This window comes from Copadichromis virginalis, linkage group LG5, assembly GCF_057382275.1.
Source record: "Copadichromis virginalis isolate Kocher_CV1m ecotype Utaka linkage group LG5, C_Virginalis_male_GT1.1, whole genome shotgun sequence".
In the NCBI taxonomy this organism is placed as follows: domain Eukaryota; kingdom Metazoa; phylum Chordata; class Actinopteri; order Cichliformes; family Cichlidae; genus Copadichromis; species Copadichromis virginalis.
This window is the reverse complement of record NC_140622.1, coordinates 1,467,642-1,489,411: the sequence shown is the minus strand read 5'-3', so window position 1 is coordinate 1,489,411 and position 21,770 is coordinate 1,467,642. Positions and strand designations below refer to the sequence as shown.

Here is a 21,770-nt window from a genome sequence, read left to right as displayed (position 1 = left end):
CTAGAGATGTTTCTGTGCTGTGACATGAACGGAAGCCGGACTGAAACTGTTCGTACAAGTTATTTCCAGTGAGATGACGATGAACCTGTGCAGCCACTATCTTTTCAAGAATTTTTGCTAAGAAAGGGAGATTTGAAATTGGCCTGAAATTATTTAGATTGGAGGGATCTGAACCGTTCTTTTTTAGTATGGGAGTTATTATTGCAGTTTTAAGGGAAGAAGGAACAGAACCAGATATAAGAGAGGAGTGTACGATATTAGCAATCAGTGGGGCAAGAGACGGGAATGAGAGTTTGACCAGAATTGTCGGCAGTGGATCAAGTTTACACGATGACGACTTTAAGTTTGTAATTATGGAAGATGGCTGAGTTATTGTGGGAAGTTCAAAATTGGACAGAGAGGATGACAGCTGAGAAGGACAAAAAATGCAGATACATTTGACCATATCACAGGACGAGGGCAAGTGTTGATGAAGATTCTCAGTCTTGGTGTAAAACAAGTCCATAAATTCTGAATCCTATCCTGGCCATTTGTGGCCACTTTGCTTTTCGCTTTTCAACCATTTTTGTTCTGTTAATGCCAGTGGAATGAAACTTCCCAAAGGTGTGTATTTTTGTCAGATTTTTTCATTTTCAACATCAGCTCCTTAATAATGTCAATAATATTCACTATACACTAAATAGTTCCTCTGGGTTCTATCGTGGCCATTTGTGGCCAATTGAAACCCATTATAACCACCTTTTTTGATTCCTTGTTACTGACAGTACTATATCATGCAATTTAGGTAAAATTGCTTTCATTCTAAAGTCAACACATGAAAATTGTAGTTTTTAATGTTTTTTACCAAATGACATCATTTACCCATTTTTGGCCAAGCAAGCAATTTCATGTAATATTCTGAGTTTCTAGTAGCAGCCTTTGATGGCCTACCACACTCCAATGGACCAAAATAATGAAACAATTTTGACATAGGTTTGATCTTAAGGATCTAATAGTTTGTGTTTATGCATGACATTGCAGTACAAACATGTATTTGCAAGATAGACTGGAATAAATTCAAACATTACATAGGCTGCAGTGAATTTTTGTGGATGCAGGATATTGAGCTTTGAGGTTCCCAGTCACTTAGCTTTGAAGCACATGCTAAAAGCACTTTTACTCTTGTATTTTTCATCAAAAGATACCATACCCAAAATATTAACTCTAGAAATAAAAACAAAAACAAAACCTGCAGCTGCAGCTGCAGCTGGAGCGCAAACAACAACAAACACTGTTTGTAAACGTGTCCTGGAGTTTATGCAGGTGCAGACAGAGCTACTGCTGTAAGTAAGCCTAACAGCTTCCAGATCATTTATTCTGGCAATATGGCAAGAAGGTCATCACTGCTTCAAGCACTGCCTATATGATCTGGTCAGAGAGCAAGGACAGCAGCAGTCATCTGCCCAAGATGAAGAAACCTGCTCTCCAGAAGATGAGGGGACAATCTTCAAAGAGGCTGACTGCATCACCACTGATGAGTTCTAGCCAGTGCCCGAATCCTCTTCTTTGGGGGAGGATTGGGGTTGGGGGGCATGGAGGTGGAGCCCCCCCCCCCCCCCCCCCCCAATGATTGGAGGGCTCCACTCACTCCACTCCACTCCACTCCAGACCACTGGAGGGCTCCACTCACACCCAGTTCTCAGGAAGTGTTGTTGTTGTGTTTTGGAGTGAAAGTGTTGAGTTCTGTGGTGATGAGCAATAAACGAGCAGTGTTTATCGACAGCTCTCGTGTCGTCTGTGTTTACCTCCACATTGGTGACCCCTGACTCGAACATGCTGCAGTCCGATGGTGGCGCAGACTCCGCTCTGGATGCATCAGCAGCGCCAGCCCTCTGCCTCCGGCTGCAGCTACGTTTGCTGTGGCGCAAACGTCCTACCTTGTCAGAACACCGGACTTTTGGCTTCACGATCCCCCGTCATGGTTCGTGCACGTGGAGGCCCAGTTCTCCCTTCGTGACATCTCGGCTGACGACACGAAATATCACCACGTGGTGGCTTTTCTCGACCCGCTAGCAACCCGTCGTGCGTTGACGCTCCTCCGGGACCCACCCACCCGAGTACGCCGCTCCTAAGGAGCTTCTTCTTCGGTGCTATGCCCTCACCGACGCAGAGCGAGCCGAGAAGCTCCTCTCCCTCTCAGGCCTGGGTGGTGGTACGGCTCTCGAACTGATGGCGCACATGCTGTCCTTTCTCGGACCGGACGACGGGGGATTTCTCTTCGCCCACATTTTCCTCAGACAGCTGCCGGCGTTCGTGAGAGCCGGCCTCGCCAACTCTCCGCTTCCGGGCACGAAGGATTATCGCTCCCTGGCTGAGGACACGGATCGTATTCAAGTATTCAAGTATTTATTTTTATTGTCATTGTCAAAGAACAATGAAATTGCGTTCTCCGGCTCAATATTGAGCTCTTTTATTTGGTCACTAAATTGCCTCACTGGCCACTAACACACCATGTGTGACATTGCTTTTGGCCATTCATCTCCTCCTCCCCCCCCAAACAAAAGAAAGAATAAATACATAAATAAATAAAGTAAAAATAAATCATTGTAACAGTTACTGTTACTGACCTGCAATGATGATAAAAAAACATATTAGGTTTCACCATTTATATGCTAAAAGATGTGAACTTTATTACTATTTTTACTATAATAATACATAGCCTGACTGGTATTCAAAGGGTATAATATCAGAATTTGAATTATATTTTGGTTTTTATGACTAGAAGCGGTGCTAATTTAAAAAATCAAGTCAATGAAAGTAGAAAAATGTTTTAATATATATGAATTTTATAGCATTTTGTAAATGTAAACAGGGGGTGGCCATTTTTGGCCACGAACAAGCTGAGAGGGATTTTTTTTTGTTTTTCTCTCACTGCACAAAAAAACCAAGATGCATAAAACTCATTGATACTTTTAATTATTGCTATGCATCTAACCTCCATCATGGTTAGAAAATAAATCAGTTTGCATGTATTATTTAGAAAAAAAATGGGGATTTTATGCTTTTATCCCTATGTAAATCATTACAATTATGTGATTTAACTGGTATTTAAAGGGTTAAAATTATGAATTTGATTGAAATTTTGATTTTCATGAACAGCCCTGATGCTAATCTAAAAAATCATGTAAAAAAAACTGGACATTTATAGCATTTTGTAAATGTAAACAAGGGGTGGCCACTTTTGGCCACGAACAAGCTGAAAGGGTTTTTTTATGTTTTTCTGCCACTGCAGAAAAAAACAATGTTGCATAAATGTCATTGATGGTGTAAATTATTGCTATGCATCTAACCTTCATCATGGTTAGCAAATAAATCAGATGGCATGTATTATTTAGAAAAAAAACTGGGATTTTATGATTTTCTCTATTTATGAGTTGTTATGATTATGTGCTCTAACTGGTATTTAAAGGGTTAAATTTCAGAATTTTAATGAAATTTTGATTTTGATGAACAGCCCTGATGCTAGTCTAAAAAATCATGTAAAAAAAACTGGACATTTTTCTTAATATATAATAATTTTATAGCATTTTGTAAATGTAAACAAGGGGTGGCCATTTTTGGCCACGAACAGTCTGAAAGGGGTTTTTTATGTTTTTGCTCTCTCTGCACTAAAATAACAATGCATTATAATCAATGTTGATGTGAATCAATTACATGCCCCAGACTCTACTATTAATAATACAAGAAATTTCAGTAGCAATGCAATTATATAAAATTGCGAGATTTGAGGTTGTCGTCCAGCTGGTGCAGTGGACAAACAAACTGGTGTTTAAAGGGTTAAAATATAAAAAAGTAATAATTATTTTATATTTATGGAAAGAACTGAAGTTACTTAAAAGCTTTATGCAAAAAAAAATGGCAACAAAACAAAATTAATAAAAAATTACAGACCTAATCTGTAGGTGGCCACTTGTGGCCACGAACAAGCTGAAAGGGTGGTGTTTTTGAACAGATTCAGAGGGTTAAGGGAAGAAGGAACAGAACCAGATATAAGAGAGGAGTGTACGATATTAGCAATCAGTGGGGCAAGAGACGGGAATGAGAGTTTGACCAGAATTGTCGGCAGTGGATCAAGTTTACACGATGACGACTTTAAGTAATTATGGAAGATGGCTGAGTTATTGTGGGAAGTTCAAAATTGGACAGAGAGGATGACAGCTGAGAAGGACAAAAAATGCAGATACATTTGACCATATCACAGGACGAGGGCAAGTGTTGATGAAGATTCTCAGTCTTGGTGTAAAACAAGTCCATAAATTTGTTGCAGACTGGCAGAGTGTGTATGTATGGGAAAGGTATCTGGGGGTTTAACAGTATTGTGTAATGTAGAAAACAAAGTGCGAGTGTTTCCTTCAGCGGATTCAATAACAGAGGTGTAGTAAGCAGATTTAGCATGATGAATAGCTTCTTTATAGTGTTGTATATGACTGAGATACATGTCCTTGTGAATAGTAAGTCCTGTTTTCCTGGAGAGACGTTCCAGGCGGCGTCCAGTAGCTTTAAGTTGGCGAAGTTCAGATGAGTACCATGGTGCAGAGCGAGAGAAACAAACTGTTCGAGTTTTTTGGGGAGCCAAGGTATCTAAGAGGTTGATAAGTTCATTGTTATAGTGAGATAGCAGGTCGTCTATGGAAGCTGAGGCATCAATGGTAGGTAAGTTATTAATGCCATGGGAAAGAGCTGATAGATCAATGCCCCTAATATTTCTAAAAGTAATTGAGCGGTTTTGTTTATTTTTGTATAGTGGGAGACTAACACTGAATAAAACTAATTTATGGTCTGAAAGAGGCCAAAACAGCACAGTTCTTAGGGGTGACACCAATGCAGCAAACAAGATCCAAAATGTGTCCTTTGGAGTGTTTGGGAACGTTCATATATTGGTGTAAGCCAAAATTGTCCAGACAGCATATAAAATCTCTTGTGGCTGAATTTGATGTGTTGTCCATGTTAAAAGCAGTAGTATATTTGGAGATAAGAGCAGGGTTTCAGCGAGAAAGTTAGAAAAGCAGTTAAAAAGTCAGAGTTGATTTTAGGTGGACTGAACTGCTATAGGCGATCTAGTTACTTCATTAATGAATATAACGGTGGCATAACTCACAGGTATATGCTTTTAAATGAGATTAATGTCTATTTCACGTCCCTGCTCCTTACATTTAACTGTTTCATGAAAGTTGATGTAATAAGATGTTGCTATAAAGGTCTAGCTCAGGGGTCGACAACCTGCGGCTCCGGAGCCGCGGCTCTTTAGTCCTTACACTGCGGCTCCACGTGGTTTGGGAAAATAAATTAGAAGTATTTAGCTGAAGTGTATTTTATTTATGTTCTTTTATAACTTGTAGTTCTAAATTGAAAGATTATTGTGATATTAAAATATAAAAATAAAATTATATTCTATTATTATCGCTCAAAATAAGCGTCACATCAGCTCCACCGTGAACTGTGTTAAAACAAACACGCTCACGCCTCACAGACGACAGCTTACAGTCCTGTAAAGTGACTTCGTACAGCCCCGACCTGCAGACGCTGTGCGCAGAGGTTCAGGAGCAGACGTCCCGTTGTAAACATATCACAGCAGACCCGACGATGTTTCCATGAACGCGCTTTTCAGCATCTCTTTATTGACCACTGTTCACACACGGTTGCTGTACGCACACAGCCGGCTGTAGCTTTGCAGCTCACAGCCCGACACACACCAACACAACAGCACAGACGTTAAGGCGGCGAGGCATGATTGCGGGTGCCGCTCAGGTGTGTCGCCTCCCCTGCAGCGGTGCAGCAGACCACGCCCCGCCACACACATTAACCAGGTAAAATACATATTTAGGCAGAATTCTGCAAATATCTATTTTTCATTGTTTATATCTTTTTTATATATATATATATATATATATATATATATCTTTTTTAAAAGTCAGGTCAAGGCTCCAAAAGCCCAAAGGCGATATAAGGGTGGCTCACAGCAGTTTTTGTTTGCTGGATCATTTTAGTTCAGCTTTCCTTTTGTTATATTTCTTTAAGAGTTCAAAATGTGTTAGTTACATAAATAAAATGTAATTTTCTCTGTAGCACTTCATGGATGTCATAAGCAACACACCTTAGTTGTTTACACAAAGCATAAAGGTAAAAAACAGTATATACAGTGTTATCTTCATCTTAGATGTCACAAAGTATTTGTGGCTCCCAGAGTTTTCTTTTGCGTGGAAACCGGCTCCAAACGGCTCTTTGGCTACGTTCACACTGCAGGTCTTGATGCTCAATTCCGATTTTTTGATCAAATCCGATTTTTTTGTCTGCTCGTTCACACTACAAATAAAATGCGACAGCAAACGCGCTCTAGTGTGAACGCTCAAAGCGGCCCGCATGCGCAAAAGAAGACGTCACACACAACGCGCTCTGTTTAGACCCAGAGCAACAGTATTGTTTGACTGATGGCCTTAATATAAAGACTTCGGTCTTCACGTTTCCCAATTTTTGCTTTAAGTTATTTTGTTATTTACATAATAATGTAAATATCCTAATAATGATCCTTATTGCCGTTTAAGAGAGGAGCGGTGCTTCAAAGGATAGCTGCAGATTTCTGTCAGAATCTGCAGATTATACAGTACAAATAAAATGTTCACGTTGTCTTCCCAACAGTTTCACTAACATCTACACTGGATGGCCAGGAAGCGTTCGCGATGTCTTCTCGGGCGCTTCTCTGGCGCTGATAATTGGCTTCAGTCTTGTGTCGGTGACGTAAAAGGCGGATTTAATGCGACTTGACCGTTCAAACAGCAGTCGCTTTCTAAAACATCGGATATGTATCGGATTCAGTACCACATACGAAAGTGACCCAGATCGGATTTGAAAATATCGGATTTGCGCCGTTCACACTGTCATAGCATGATCGGATATGGGTCGCATAGGGTCAAAAAATCGGATTTGATGCGCTTTCGCCTGCAGTGTGAACGTAGCCTTTGGGTCTTAAAGGTCGTGACCCCTGAACTAGCTTAAAACTGGCTGCAGTGTCTTGGCTAGCTATTGTCAGGGCTAAGGATAGGCTGCATACCTAGCTGTTCTTTAGCATGTTTAAGTTCCAGTTTCATTGAAGCTTTTGAATGCACATGACCTGAGCACTGAAGAAATAGCATCTTTTCCTCATAATAAACACGTTCTTTGTATTAAACCTCCAGTACCGATATCACTTATCCAGTCGCTTTCCCTCAGCTTTCACTCTGGTTCTTGGTCTGTGCAGATGCTTGCAAAGAACTGAAGTTGTGTTATCAGCATATGCAGTTGTTTCGGCCCTGGATGCTTTTCCACGTTTTTTATCTCGTCTTTGCACAATAAAAATAAATGTCCATGTCCACGCTCTGGACTCACTGTTTTTCTCCTCTGACACCTGAAATGAAATCAGCTGATCAGAGTGAGAGCAAGAACTGACAAGTGGGAATTGGAGTACTGGGAACCAGTTTTCTTCAAGAATCCGATTCCCCAAATATACTCAGAATGACCGAACTCCACTTAGACTCATGACATTTGTTTTCTTTCTCTGTGTGTGTGTGTGTGTGTGTGTGTGTGTGTGTGTGTCTGTGTGTCTGTGTGTGTGTGTGTGTCTGTGTGTGTGTGTGTCTGTGTGTGTGTGTGTGTGTGTGTGTGTGTGTCTGTGTGTGTGTGTGTCTGTGTGTGTGTGTGTCTGTCTGTCTCTGTGTGTGTCTGTGTGTGTGTGTGTCTGTGTGTGTGTGTCTGTCTCTGTGTGTGTGTGTGTCTGTGTGTCTGTGTGTGTGTGTGTGTGTCTGTGTGTGTGTGTGTGTGTGTCTGTGTGTGTGTGTGTCTGTGTGTGTGTGTGTCTGTCTGTCTCTGTGTGTGTCTGTGTGTGTGTGTGTCTGTGTGTGTGTGTGTCTGTCTGTGTGTGTGTGTGTGTGTGTCTGTGTCTGTGTGTGTGTGTGTGTGTGTGTGTCTGTCTCTGTCTGTGTGTGTCTGTGTGTGTGTGTGTCCTTTCAGAAGGAAAACACTGGTGACCTGTTGATTGTGAGGGCTCAGCTGAGCCAGGCGGGGACGTACGTGTGCACAGCTCAGACCGTGGTGGACAGCGCCGCAGCCTCAGCTAAGCTGGTGGTTCGAGGTGAAACAGCTGTCCTCTGATGTCATACTCTCACTACTCTGCATTTACATAATAAGGCCTGTTTTGGTTTTGCTATATAAAACCCTGTGAGGTGACTGTTGTTGTGATTTGTATAAATAAAGATGAATTGAACTGAACATAGATTATAATGCTTGTGAGCATGAGTTTTAGATCACACTCAGAACACTGCCAAGCATTACCTGTGAGGGTCCCGTCTATGGACTCGTGTGATGTTTAAGCTAACACTGCATGGGAAGACAGCTTCAGGGCAAAGAGACCCATATGATAGCTTTCTGTTTTAATGAAAGCAAATGTAATTAAACTCACATAGTAGTTTTTAAAAAAGATGAAACTGTAGTTGTCACACTCATGTTTTTCAAAGACAGCACTTTATTCTATGCACTAAAGCCGCCTGTGTTTATTAAAGGCAACTCAAAGGTTTGGAAAGCTGCTGGACAAGAATAATCACAGAACAATGATAAGATGGGCAGTCACACTAAAGCAAGAAGATAATAGGAGGTGGATTTGCAAAGGAGAAAAGGGATCACAGGTTTTACTGGGGAGTAGCTCAACCTATACAGCTGTAATAAGTCTGGAGTTAGCATAGCGCCTCCTGGTGTTAAAGTAAGGATTTGGCATCTACGTAGCAGTAGGCAGACATCTGACATTGTGTGACGTGTGTTATGGTAAACCAACCTTTACTGCTTTACTCTGTCGATGTGGAGATTGTGTCATATGTTTAAACTTGTCTCTGGTTTGAACAGGACCCCCAGGACCTCCTGGAGGTTTGTTGGTGAAGAACGTGGCTGAGACATCAGTGGAACTCAGGTGGAGCCGTGGTTACGATAACCACAGTCCTATCGGCAAATACGTCATCATGGGCCGCTCTCCTCTGTCGTCTGAGTGGAGGAAGATGAGGACAGGTGTGTGTGTCTTTAACCATACACCTGAACAAAAGGAGTATTCTTGTTGTGCTTCTAGTAATAACAAAACCAACAATACAATGATAACAAGAATGCAGCAAAAGGATTTCATTCTCACGGAGTTTTTATCGATTGTTCTGAGATGTCAGGCTGATGTTGGTGTTCTCAGCTTTTTCATCACATCCCTGCTCAGAGACTCAGTCAGTCAGTAGCACACACTCCAGCCTCTCCAACATTGTTATAAATAACTCTGTTTTCTCTTCTGTATTTGTCATTTATCAGGTCTTGTAGATAACACACTGAGATGTTTGTCAGGACAGTTTTTACTGGAACTAAAAACTGTTGGAATTAAATGTATACAGCCCTGAATCACATGCGTACAGTCACATACAGACACTTTATATTTGAAGGTAAAGACCCAGAGAAAAACCCCAACAAACAGATGAGCCCCTGTTAGCAAGCCCTCCGTGACAACAGCGAGGAAACCTGCAGCAGAGCTGAGGGCAGACTCACACTGTGAAACAGGGAATAATGCTGACGATGAAACTCAGACGGACGTACAGGACGAGTGAAGATGGTGGCGATTCAAACATGTTGCTGTCCGTCTGCATGTCAGACTTCTTTAACACGCTTCTGATGGAAGCGCATACATGAAACCTGTACAGCATTAGTATCAGTATACTCACACACTCATCGGGTCGGGTTGTTATTACAGTGAACTGGGTGTGTCTGTGTTCATACATTAGCACAGTGTTGGTCAGTAAAACTTTCCTATCAGTGTTTTTGATTGAAATAAACGTGTCACTGTGCACCAGATCCAGTGAACATTGAAGGAAACGCAGAGTCAGCTCGTGTGACAGGATTGATTCCCTGGACGGATTATGAATTCCAGGTTATCGCCAGCAACATCTTGGGCAGTGGAGAGCCTAGCATGCCTTCCCACATCGTTCGGACACTGCAAGCAGGTAAGTTGCACATTTGAGGTAGTTTGGACAGCTGTTCATGAACCAGATGTTTACATCAGAACCAGCTGGTTCGGAGCTGCCTTAGTTCTTTCTGGCACAGGTTCACCATGGTTCCTCTGGCCCGTACTGATATCGTAGCATCTTGCAGTTGATTTGTCAGCTCCTGTCACATCCCAGAGGACCTCTGTCGGACTGAGATCTGGTGTTACATCATTTGTGTGAAATGAACGCACCCCACGTACTTTTCCTTTCCGTCACTCTGACGTCGGGGCAGTCAGCGTTTCAGTCTCCACTCCACACTCTGCGGTCCACTCCAGCCCCAACGTCACTGAAAAAAGGGAGAATCTGATTACTGAGTGGCAGCAGCTGCCCTGGCACCACCCCTCCACTGCAGCGGAGCCAGAGACACCCGCCCCCCCCCAACCCAAGACAGAGAGCTAAATTCAAAGACAACCTGGAATTGAAAAAATGACGTGGAAAGCCAAAATGCCATCTAACTCAAAATGATAGTAGTTTATATGGCTTCCATGTGCTGTGTGTATGCTAATCCGGACATATTCCAAATGCCTGATGGTGTCCTGATCATCTGCTCCCAGGTCTGGACCATCGCTGAGCTCAGGCTGGAAACTCTTAGGTACAGAAACATGTGCTAAAGATGTTGTGTTGGATTGAGGTGTGGTGAGCTTGGAGGCAAGTTCATTGGATCAATTCCTTCATCATCCAGGAAGTGCCTGCAAGCTCTCACATCCTCATGCACCAGGAGGAGCCAGCGTAGGGTCTGACAGCAGGTCCAAGGATTGAGCCGTTGCACTGTAGAGGTCTGTGCATCCTCCTCCCCGGACCATCAAACCGCTCACGTTAAACAGTGTCACAGGCAGTATATATGCCCGTGTACAGCACCATTCATTTCATTAACACTGACGCATATGAAACTGATTAACAACCCACTCTCCTGAGCAGGAAGTTTCATTGATTTGATGCTGTACTCTATTTTTTCTGAGAGTATATAAATACTAAAAAAGATTTGGTGTGTCACTGTCTCTTGAAAGCAGTACTTTCCAGTTTTCAAAGGCACTTTGGTACATTGATCCACACTCGTGGTTCATCTTGTGTCTTTGTCCTGTTGGCCCTCAGCTCCCACTGTGGCCCCGAGTGGACTGGGAGGTGGTGGAGGAGACCGTGATGAGCTCATCGTTACATGGACGGTGAGTGGAAAGGCCAAATGGGTTTTCTCTATTTTCCAAACAGAGCTGAATTTAGGTTCATATGTTTTCAAAGTTTTTCATTCATTCGTTAACAAATAGTCATTTTCTTTTCGTTTCATTCATAAAATGTAATCTAGTATCAGGTTAGTTGTTACTGTTTCATTCTAGTGTTATGGGCCAGGTTATTGTCGGGTGTTCCAGTACAAACAGATACTGTGATTTTAGAGGCAGTGTTAATGAGACCGAGGTGTTAATCGTCCACTCTTGGGCCAGACCCAAAACGGTGGTATTCCGATTACAAGTAGGAAACAGTATAAGACACTTACAGAGATTCAATTAGACAGAAAGACAGAAACACGAGCAGTTAACCATGATCAGTACTGGAGATACTGTGGTATCACTGTGATCATGATGGTGTTACTGGGACAGCTGGGTTCAGACTTGGTGTGTGAGGATGTCTGATTTTGTCTCCAGCCCATGGCCAGAGAATACCAGAACGGTGACGGCTTCGGGTACATCTTGGGGTTCAGAAAGAAGGACACATCATCATGGACAGAGGTGCGAGTTCCACGTGTAGAGTCCTCTCGACATGTTTACTACAACAGCAGTCTGGCAGCGTACACTCCCTTTGAAGTGAAGATCAAAGCTTATAACCGCAAAGGAGAAGGCCCGTTTAGCCAGGTGGCTGTGGTGCACTCTGCAGAGGAAGGTGAGTACCGCTGACGTTCAGCTACTTCCACCACGGTGTGATCATTGTGGCAGATGTCCCAGTGTCCGTCCGAACTGCTCTGATCGCATCACTGCTTTGTACAGAAGTAGTTTGTGGTGGATGTGCTTGTGCACACGAAGATGTCGACTGGTTCACTGTAAACGTTGAACTGACTCAGTGACTCTGAGCTCACCTGCACAGCGTTCTGTTTAAATGACATGAATGAACCAAGAAACTGTTTCTTACTAAACACGTTTGTGGGACCACATGAGAAGCGTGCCACGGTTCCTGTTTCCAGTGTAATCTGCTTCTATCATGGAACCAGTCCACCATCCCACCACATCCCAGCTGTAGATATGAGGTTTGAACACTGCTCAGATACTGTGTGACATTCAGTCAACAGCAGGTTGGTATTCAAAGCTGAATGTACTGGTTTCTACTCTACCAGAGCACTCTGAAGTGAACGTCCAGTTTACCAGCAGCAGCATCTTAGCATGTTGGACTTAAAACACACACGAGGTAGTTAGGGAGGTGAAATACACCAGGTGATTACTCAGACAGGTAAAAGAACACAGAGACAAGACTGATTTGCACAGGAGACGCAGAGGACAAGAAACAGAAAGAACCTGGTATCAAGAAAGCATCCATCCATTCTCCTCCTCATGTCTGAGTTTGTGGAGCAGGAATACAGAAACGCAGACGCGCTAACTCGAGTGTACAGAGCTGGAACTGAAACCACCGCCATGAACAGCCTCTGTAGCTGTTCATGGCTGACTGAAGTCTAGCCTAAAGAGGTCTCAAACTGTGGGAGTGCACCCATGCCTCTTTAACTCAGCTGCAAAGACTTTCTCATTATTACTGCAGTCTTGTTCCAGCCGCGGTCCTGCCTCTGTTTGCAGAGCTGACACTCAGTGTTTCTGAATAAACTCTAGATACTGGAAGTCTCACCTGAATGTTTAATGAGGACATTAGCTGAAGCTCCCAACCTGCACGTCTACAATACATAATCTATATAAGCTCAATTGGTTCTATATGTCGTTAGCAAGTTTACACATCTGTGTACTTAATTAAGACAAGACACAGTGGTGTGTACAGTCAGCTCCTACTTCACTTGCAGGTCCATACACCATTCTTATACTTAGAGACATGAGACAAACAACATTTCAGATCCATGCACGATGGAAGGCTGTGAGAGCACGGGGCAGGGATCAGTTTCCAGTGTTTCTGAAGATCACAAGAAGATTTCTAATGTAACTCCACCTGCAGTCTTTTCTGTAACCACTAGAGGGCAGCCATAGTTTTAGAAAGGGTCACAGTCAGCTCACTTACAACTTGACTGATGGTAGTAGTCCATGTAATGAAAAGCCTGATACATATGGGCTGGTTAATCAAGCACAGTAAGAACATGGTCAGCAAAGCTGCAGCAGAAAAGTGGACAACACTGTAAGAGTATATAATTATGTGAGACAGTGCACATACTGCACATTGCTAACCTTTTACACTCTGGCTGACTCCTCACAGAGCCAACCGTGGGACCTTCCAGCATCAATGCCACGGCACTGTCCGCCTTTGAGATCCAGGTTTCCTGGGAGCCTGTGCAGCAGCTCAGCACCAATGGCATCCTGAGAGGATACGAGGTGACGAACTCAGTGACTTCATCCCTGTAAAGCAGCATAGCCTGTAACTATCACAAATATGTGGACAACTGAGAAAACATATCGTGCAGTCACAAAAAGCTGGTCTCTTAGGTGATAACTGTGTGTATGGGACACGCACGGCCTAAATGACCACAGTAAGGAAAACGTTTCAGTAAATAATGTTCAGAATATAACAGACCAGGAAAATGTCAAAGGAAAGGAAGCTAAATAACCTGACATATTGATAGCACACAGATAGCTGGAGCAGTAGCACAATGCATGCATACTCACAGTATGTGTGCTCATTAAAGAGTGAATGCTCATCCACAGGGTGCAGCCATGTATCATCAATTTATATCAAACTACGAGCTTAAAAACAGCAGGAACATATATGTGGAGGAAATAATAGAAAATGACAGCAGTCTGATGGCTTTGTATCATGTAAAACCTTGTGTTATTTCAAACTTTGTCATGTGCTGTGGACAGCATGTGTGTCTGAAAGTGAAGGCTCTGAGTACTGTTCACATGGAGTTTATAAGACAACATTAATAATAATAATAATACCTTTGAAGAAACCCAAGGACGCTTTAAAAAGAGTATAAATGTATAAGCTGAAGAAAGACGAGTGAAAGGTCTGTAGTGATGTGTCTTTGTGCGTTAACAGATCCGGTACTGGCGGCAGCACGAAAGAGAAGCAGCAGCGGACCGCGTGAGGACGGCGGGCCTGGAGCCGACAGCCAGGGTGTCCGGACTTCGACCCAGCACTCGATACCACGTCGCTGTTCTGGCATACAACAGTGCCGGCACAGGACCGCCCTCGCCACGCACCGCCGTCACCACCAGGAAACCACGTACGGGTGCAGCGCTCTCTGTTAGAAAGATGACAGCAGAGCACGTAACATAAAGCAAAGACAACTCACTCACAGAGACGTCTGCTCTCACACCCGTGCAAAGGACACACGAACCTTTCAGACCATATACGACTGCGTTTAAATTATGCAGGTGTAACATCCAGCTGGCTGCTCGTTGGTGTTTGCTCTTCACGATAATACATCTCAGATAATGAGAATGTCATGAACACATTTATTTCTTGTAATTTAATCATAAATGTCATATTTTATATCTTCAATATTCATTACATGTAAGTGACTCAGGACTTATTTTGAATGACAGCTCATTAAAATCAGATCAATGTTTCTGTCCTGGAGGCGAGCAGGCCCCAGCACAGTGATGCCCGACAGGAAACCATCCTGCTTTGCTTCTGCTGACTGAGTCAACCACGTGCTTTTATAGGAGAGTTTACTCTGCTTACTAAAGTTAAAGCAGATCTGAAGCTTTAATCACTTCAGATGCAAATGTTCCCTTTGGAAGCTGCATTCATGGAGCAGCTGTAAAGCTGCGTCCAGCAGTCTGTGCTCTTCTAATCACCACTCTGTCTGGTGTGACTTTGTTATACAGGGTCAATACCCTCACAGTGATACACATGAAAATGGCTGCTGTTACTCAGGATGCATCATTTCTACTGAAAGGGATGAGCTCGATTCTTTTGAAATGTGCTTTTTCCTTCTCAGCTCCCAATCGTCCTCCGGGCAGCGTGTCGTGGAAGGCTCACGGCTCGCGGGTCACGGTGAGATGGGACCAAGTGACAGCCATGCACAACGAGTCAGCCATACTGGGCTACAAAGTGAGTCCTGGATCTAAATACGATTTATGTTATTGATCCCACATGTGGAGAAATAATCCGAGTGTTTGCTAGGCAAGCGCGTTGCATAGTCTTAATGCATAAGAGCTGGGCCAGGCTGTTACAGAAGTAAGCTGCTGCCTGTCCGGTGATGCAGATGGTGGTCAAGATTAGCTGTGATACACTTTCACCACCCTGTACCAGCAGCGTCACATCTGCAGGTGTTTGCAGCGTGCAGCCAATCACAGAGCCAGCCTTCCTGATCAGTTTATTTGGTCTTATTCAGTCCTGAGCACTCTCTGTGCATGCATGCTGAAGCATCATCAGCTTCTCACATTTTGGAGTTTCCCCTGGAAAATCTTAAATGGTTGTGACCCTGAGAACGTTGTTATCTTCTCCTAATATTCATATGGAGTACACGTTGATACCTGTCACCCACCTGCATGCTTATTAACAATAATAAAAGACTTGTAGTGGGATTGGGATACCAGTCAGCAGGATGGTCTGCACTGGCTGCTTGACCAAGTGCAGGAAAGCCCATTAGTCTGAGCATGTCTCCAACGTGGCCCAAGAACATTTGATCTGTGCTTATTTTAAACTGCAGCTTTTGTTCATTTGTAATGGTCCAACGTGTTCTGTCACTCTGTGGGCAGGAGGTGGTTGATATGCTTTATACATTTGAATCTGTATTTACGGTCGGAACTTAAAGCCACTTGCATGTAGCATGGTTTACAGTACTTGTGACTTAAAAGAAAGTTTGTAACAGTCGATCATAAGAAAAGAGCAAGCCTGCGATCAGAGCTCACAGCTGGACAGTTAGCAGTGCTGTGATTTGGCTTTGGGAATATAAAAATGTTATCCTGGGGAAAATCCTTCTTTTTCCTCCAGCATTCAGGGACTCGAGGATTGTCATGTCTGTATTCTGAGCACATACAGGTGTGTTGGATTAACTGCTTTCTTTCTGCTGCAGCGCTCATGCTCGGTAAGGTTCATCGTGAAACAGCTCACCTCATCGTGGAATTATGTGAACCAATAAACTGGCTGTAAAACAAAGTCAAAGATCTTGTTTATAAGCTTGTGTCATGTTATAATCACCCAAAGATAACTTTATCAAATCAACAGATAAACACTGTAAAAAGACTTTGTTCTGTCTCCAGGTTCTGTACAAGCACGAGGACCAGGCAGCTTTGAAGTTTCTGGACAAGACGAAGACGTCAGTGAGCCTGCCGCTGCCCAAAGACAAGGCTTACATTGTGTTGGAGATTTGGTCATGGGGCGAGGGCGGGGACGGGCCAGCACACGAGATTATCGTGTCCCGGGATTCAGGTGACAAATCAAGAAGCACAAACCATATATTTCTCCGGTTTAATAGTTCATTAGTTAAAAAATAGTGCAAATAATGAAAGGAAAACACTTTTTGCTCCCTGGCTGTGTTACATTAGGCCAGATTTGCTTCGTGGTTTCCAACACAGGCCTCTGCTGCAGCATCGTCTCCACGCAGTCTAAAGGTTTCTAAACTGTACAGACTCTGTTAGCTATGACAGAGTCTGCTCTAGTCTTCTTGAGGGAAACCAGCCACATGGATTTTGTGCCCCTGTATTTCCATTGGTGAAGGCAGTGATTCCAGAGCCTCTCAGTGATACACTCCCCTCCTCAAAGACTTGTTTTAGCTGTCACTTCAGTCCTCTGTGGTCTTGCAGGCCTTTTCACGCTGCTCTGCTTTTTTTAAGGTTGAGGTCGATTTGGAAAGTTTTCATAGCTTTTCCAGCCTCGTGATTGGGTCCTTCGCTTATATTCACGATGACAGTGAAAAAATGAGCAGGCCTCACCTGAATGTGGTTATTGGTCAGCTGTCCAGCTCATTTGAAGCCTGTTAACTTTGGGGACTGTGTATAGAAACATGTTTACTGTGCACTCTCAGGGACCAGTGAAAAGCCGTTATACAAACTCTATTCACCTTTTTACCTGTTTGCAGCACTTTGATTCCATGCACGTACGCTCTTATCGATAAATAGTTATGCAGAAGAAAAACGACCCCTGGAACCTGCATTTATCCAAGGCCATGTTATCTCCGAGATATGGTTTGATAAGGATATTTATAATGTTGATCATAAACATTTATGGCTTTAAATGTTAGCCGTTTAGTGCATGCTGGTTATAAATGAAGGTCAAGCCAGGAGATGTTTTTATTTGTGCACGTTTCTTGTTGTCGTCTAGGCTTCCATAGCTGTGATAGTAATGCTGTTTCAAGTCAGAGCTATAGCCACATGTACGCTGAGCTGTCCATGTGCTCTCTGTGTTGTAGGGACTGGTATGATGGTGCAGAAGGATGCCTCCTCCACACTGCCCTGTCCCCATGCCCACCTCCTCTCAGGCTTGGCTCTGCTCATTTCTGCGGTGGTGTCAGGCCTGTGATCTCGGCCAGTCGGAACTTTTTCTTATGGGTGGCTTGAAACTAATGCTCTCCTTTATGGATAGGTGGGTGTGGGTCCGGGGGTGGGAAACACGGGGATTCGCTTTTAATAATGACAAGGATCTTTGTAAAATGTCTGCAGGAGGTATTATGTTTGTGCACTGCTCTCAGTATAAACCATGCCTTACTGGGACACATGTGGCTGACACGCCACATGTGTCCTTGAAACTGTAGTTGGCAGGACTTCAGGTGTAAATGTAATAATAGAGTCAACGTGGTGGAGGTCTGCGTGTTCACACTGAGGGCAGGTTGCTTACTGAGTCTACAGGTGATGTTAGAGCATTTGTCACTTTACCAACTGAACGTGTGACGAAATACCAGAGAGGCTGATGGTCAAGCGTTCTGCTAAACCTGCCAGGTGGCGAATTAGAGACAGAATCCAGCTCTTTCACCTGCGTCTCCTGTTTGAATCACAAAGTGCTTCTCTTGTTGCTCACAGTGTGAACACAGCATAAACCCGAGGCTCTAAAGAACTGCTAACTGTTGTTTCCAGCTACTGTCTCTGTGCTTGTCTCACGTGTCTAGATGATTATTATACTGTTTGATGTCTTGTTTCATTTCAGGGAATTGAAATTTGATTGTATTTAATTCTTTGTTGATGTTTTTTTTGTTTTTTCTTTGAATCGTTTTGACAGGAATGTAAAAATACTTGTGTTTGTGTTTCTCGGGTTTACTCTCAGTGTCTCTTGTGCTGATAGGCTGAGATGAAAAGGCCAGAGCAGCAGGGATAGATGACCGATCACCAAAGTTATCAGCAGTGTTGTAAACTGTCCTCACTGTAACCCCGTTATCAGCTCTTATGTAACGATTCTGCTCCACCACACTTTACAGGAAACATGTGGCCGCTGTCATGTACATTTTTATCTACAGCTCGAGAGTTAAGATCAAACATACACGTCACGTGCTGAAAACTGCTGTTTTTTTATTATTTTGTTGTTGATATACTCAGAACCTTTGACTTGGTTTGAATGGTAGCTGCTGCTTTGGTCTAAGCTGTTGGCAGGAATGCATCGTTTTGGTTTTCTACCCGTAAAACACTGCAATGCTTCAAACTGAGTTTGTACTGGACGAGGTTCTGTTGTTATTTTACATCTGTACCAAATGTTATTGCTAATGCATGCAGCGCTTAATATGCTGTTCATTGTTAATACAGTCTGTTCCTAAGTCAGTAAGTGAGAAGTCACACTGGTGGATTTTTACATTCCTGTGTTACGTCAGTCACACTGTCTAATGCTGAGTCATCGCCATCACTTTCCCCTAATCCCAACCATATATAGCAGCATTGTAGGATAAGTTTTCTAACATCATTTTATTGTAATATCCCCAAATAATCTCTTAAAGACATAAAATCCCCCTTTTAGCCACATCACGGTTTCTTAATAATCTGCTCAGAATAATCATGGAAATAGTTCTGCTGTCCTTACACAGGATAACAATCAATACATGACTGATAGCTATACAATGCAAAAGGCTTAATAAGAGAAACTGATGCTATGAGAGGAGGCTGGGGAAGCTTCAGACAGGGAGCGTGAGTATGAGTCACTAGCTTGCTTTTCTCTTTGCTGGTGTCTGATGGCACCAAGTGTAGTGGTTGTCAAAAGGCTAGGAAGGAGGATTAATTAACTATGGAATAAAAACAGATTAAAAATAAAAGACTCAATATGGTGGACTGAATAGACTTCCATACTCATGCAGATATGTGCAAGCCACGCTGAATGCACCACCTTGCTAAAGCAGTGTTGGGGTATGGATGAGCCTCGCCATCCAGGCCCAGCCAATAAGTCACTGAGCCCCTTAGCTGAAATCTGAAAGTACACTTCTACTACAACTTACACAGATGAATATCATTTGGAAATGAAAACCTAAACACCCTAATGCTGATAAGCTATTGCAGCGCAACTAGAGATCAATGTTTGATGGAGCAGCTTTGGAGCAGATTTCCCCAAGAGTGAACTATGAGCAAATGGTTGCATATACATGCCGTTTTTGTTTTGGGGTTTTTTGGTGAATAAAATGACTTGAGATGACCCCCCCCCTTCCTCCGCCTCCATATAGGTTGGTTGCACAGAACATATGGTCTACTGCCTAAGGTGAGAAATATCTCCTCACCTTCTGCATGCAGTGTTGAGATGCAGTTGATGGAAGATGAACTTGAATGTTAGTATTTATGCTGCGAGCGCTTCTTGGCTTACTTAAGGAAGCTGTGGAAGCAGTGGATCACCATCTCTGTGTCAATCCAAGAAGATTGCAAAGCATTTAAGGCTATTACTATAGTTTTTTAACCTATCAGAAGAAGGTCACTTAAGCTTTTATCCCCCCATTCAGCCAAAGGGGAGAATGAGAGGTGCAGACATGTGCCGACAATCAGAGGATTTCAGATTCATTTATTTTTTTGACATCCTGTTATTTTCAGCTGACATTGAGAGACAACTGAATTTGGCTTTACCTCAGAGATTCTTGAATCCTTGTGCACAAGTTAAAAGATGCATTTGAAGCCTGGGGAAGCAAGAGTGGCCCAGGGAGCGATTTCATCTAGCATAAACAGAGGACAACAGAGACAGCGCTCCCAGCTGAGCGAGAGCTTTACATGCTGTTTGCGCTCACCAGAGCTTACAGATGGTACAGACTTGTATATGTGAAAAGTGTAAATCAAGCTCTTGCAATTGCACAGCACTGAGCTTGAAGCTGGAGCGAGAATTGCCAGGAGAATAGGTTGTAGTCCTAACAGAAATGCTATTACACCGTAGAACTTCATGGATGACGATGATGATGATGATGATGATGGGATTGAAGAAAATGTTCCCCAAAATCAAAATGACTGAAAGGCAACCAACATGTAAAACGACACAATCGCACGAAAGGCGAAAACACTTTGTTTTCACTGACTGCTGCAAAAGAAAAGGCCAGCTCAAGGAGACAGCGCTCCCAAGGTGGAAGCTGACGGAAAGATTAAATCCAATCCAAGAAAACAATTAATCCACTGCTTCCCTCCAGATTAGCTGAAGAAATAATGAAAATCACTCACCCCAGAAGAATAACCTCCAAACTATGCAAAGTAATTTCCAACACTGATGTATCTATCGCGCTACCAACACTCAAATGGGAAAATGACCTGGAGTGCTCCCAATAACTCCCAATACTCCCAATAACATTTTCTCCATGACCAAAAATGCAAACATACACAGTATAAATCAATTCACCCCCAACACAAAGGATAATGTTTAAAATGGGTTTAGGGAGCACAGACACTTGTTCACGGTGCACTTCAGGGAGGTCAGACGATTACTTCACCCATGTGGTGTGTGTATAATCATCAGTAGTCACTAGTGATCACGTGATTTCCCTTTTTAATATAAATAACATGTTTAATGTCTGCAGGATGAAAATTGGATTTTTTTTATTAGAAATTCTACCGAACAATCAGGCTGGGGTCTAACCCTAACCCCAAAACATATTATTAGTAGTGCTGTCAATAGATAAAAAAAATCTCGATTAATCACAATTACTTGATCAATAGCTTGGTTGCAATTACTTTTTTTCAACTTTATATTTAAGCCTGTAACTGACATCTAAACAACATAACTCAAAGAATGTTAAATGCTTAAATCCAAAGAGAGTTTGAATAGTCTTCTTCAGTCTGTCAGCACAGGTTCTCTCCTGTGAAATACAACTTTTTAACAACCCATATACTAATAGGTAAGTATACATATATAATAATATTAGTGCTGTCAAACAATTAAATTAAATTATTGAACTTAAGTGGGTCAAAAAGCATTTCCACTGGCGCAGACCTAGTTGTGGCATGAAGCTTGATATAGCTGAAATCAAGAGATGTAAGCTTCTGTCAGATGTTTAACTCAAGCCGTAAATAATACTGGTGCTACTAATGAATTTTTCACAGGTGTTTATTGGCCCAAAATAACTGGACCAACATGTGAGCACAGATAATGATAACACTTAGCTACAGCTATCTACGTACAGACAGAAAATGATTTTTTCAAATGTTTGTGTATGTTAGCCACACTCGACTTAAG

At 42.7% G+C, this 21,770-nt stretch overlaps 1 protein-coding gene across 1 annotated transcript in view; it reads left to right on the top strand.

Moving 5' to 3' along the window:
- cntn2 (contactin 2) overlaps positions 1-18,908 on the top strand; it is a 76,901-nt gene extending 57,993 nt beyond the window's left edge. Inside the window, exons 14-23 of the mRNA XM_085455519.1 lie at positions 8,023-8,143; positions 8,908-9,066; positions 9,882-10,031; positions 11,166-11,236; positions 11,711-11,945; positions 13,467-13,582; positions 14,247-14,433; positions 15,154-15,266; positions 16,421-16,589; positions 17,569-18,908. Coding sequence (XP_085311645.1) covers positions 8,023-8,143; positions 8,908-9,066; positions 9,882-10,031; positions 11,166-11,236; positions 11,711-11,945; positions 13,467-13,582; positions 14,247-14,433; positions 15,154-15,266; positions 16,421-16,589; positions 17,569-17,678 — 1,431 coding nt within the window. The 3' untranslated portion in view covers positions 17,679-18,908. The remainder of the gene's footprint in view (positions 1-8,022; positions 8,144-8,907; positions 9,067-9,881; positions 10,032-11,165; positions 11,237-11,710; positions 11,946-13,466; positions 13,583-14,246; positions 14,434-15,153; positions 15,267-16,420; positions 16,590-17,568) is intronic.
- Positions 18,909-21,770: the final 2,862 nt, after the last annotated feature.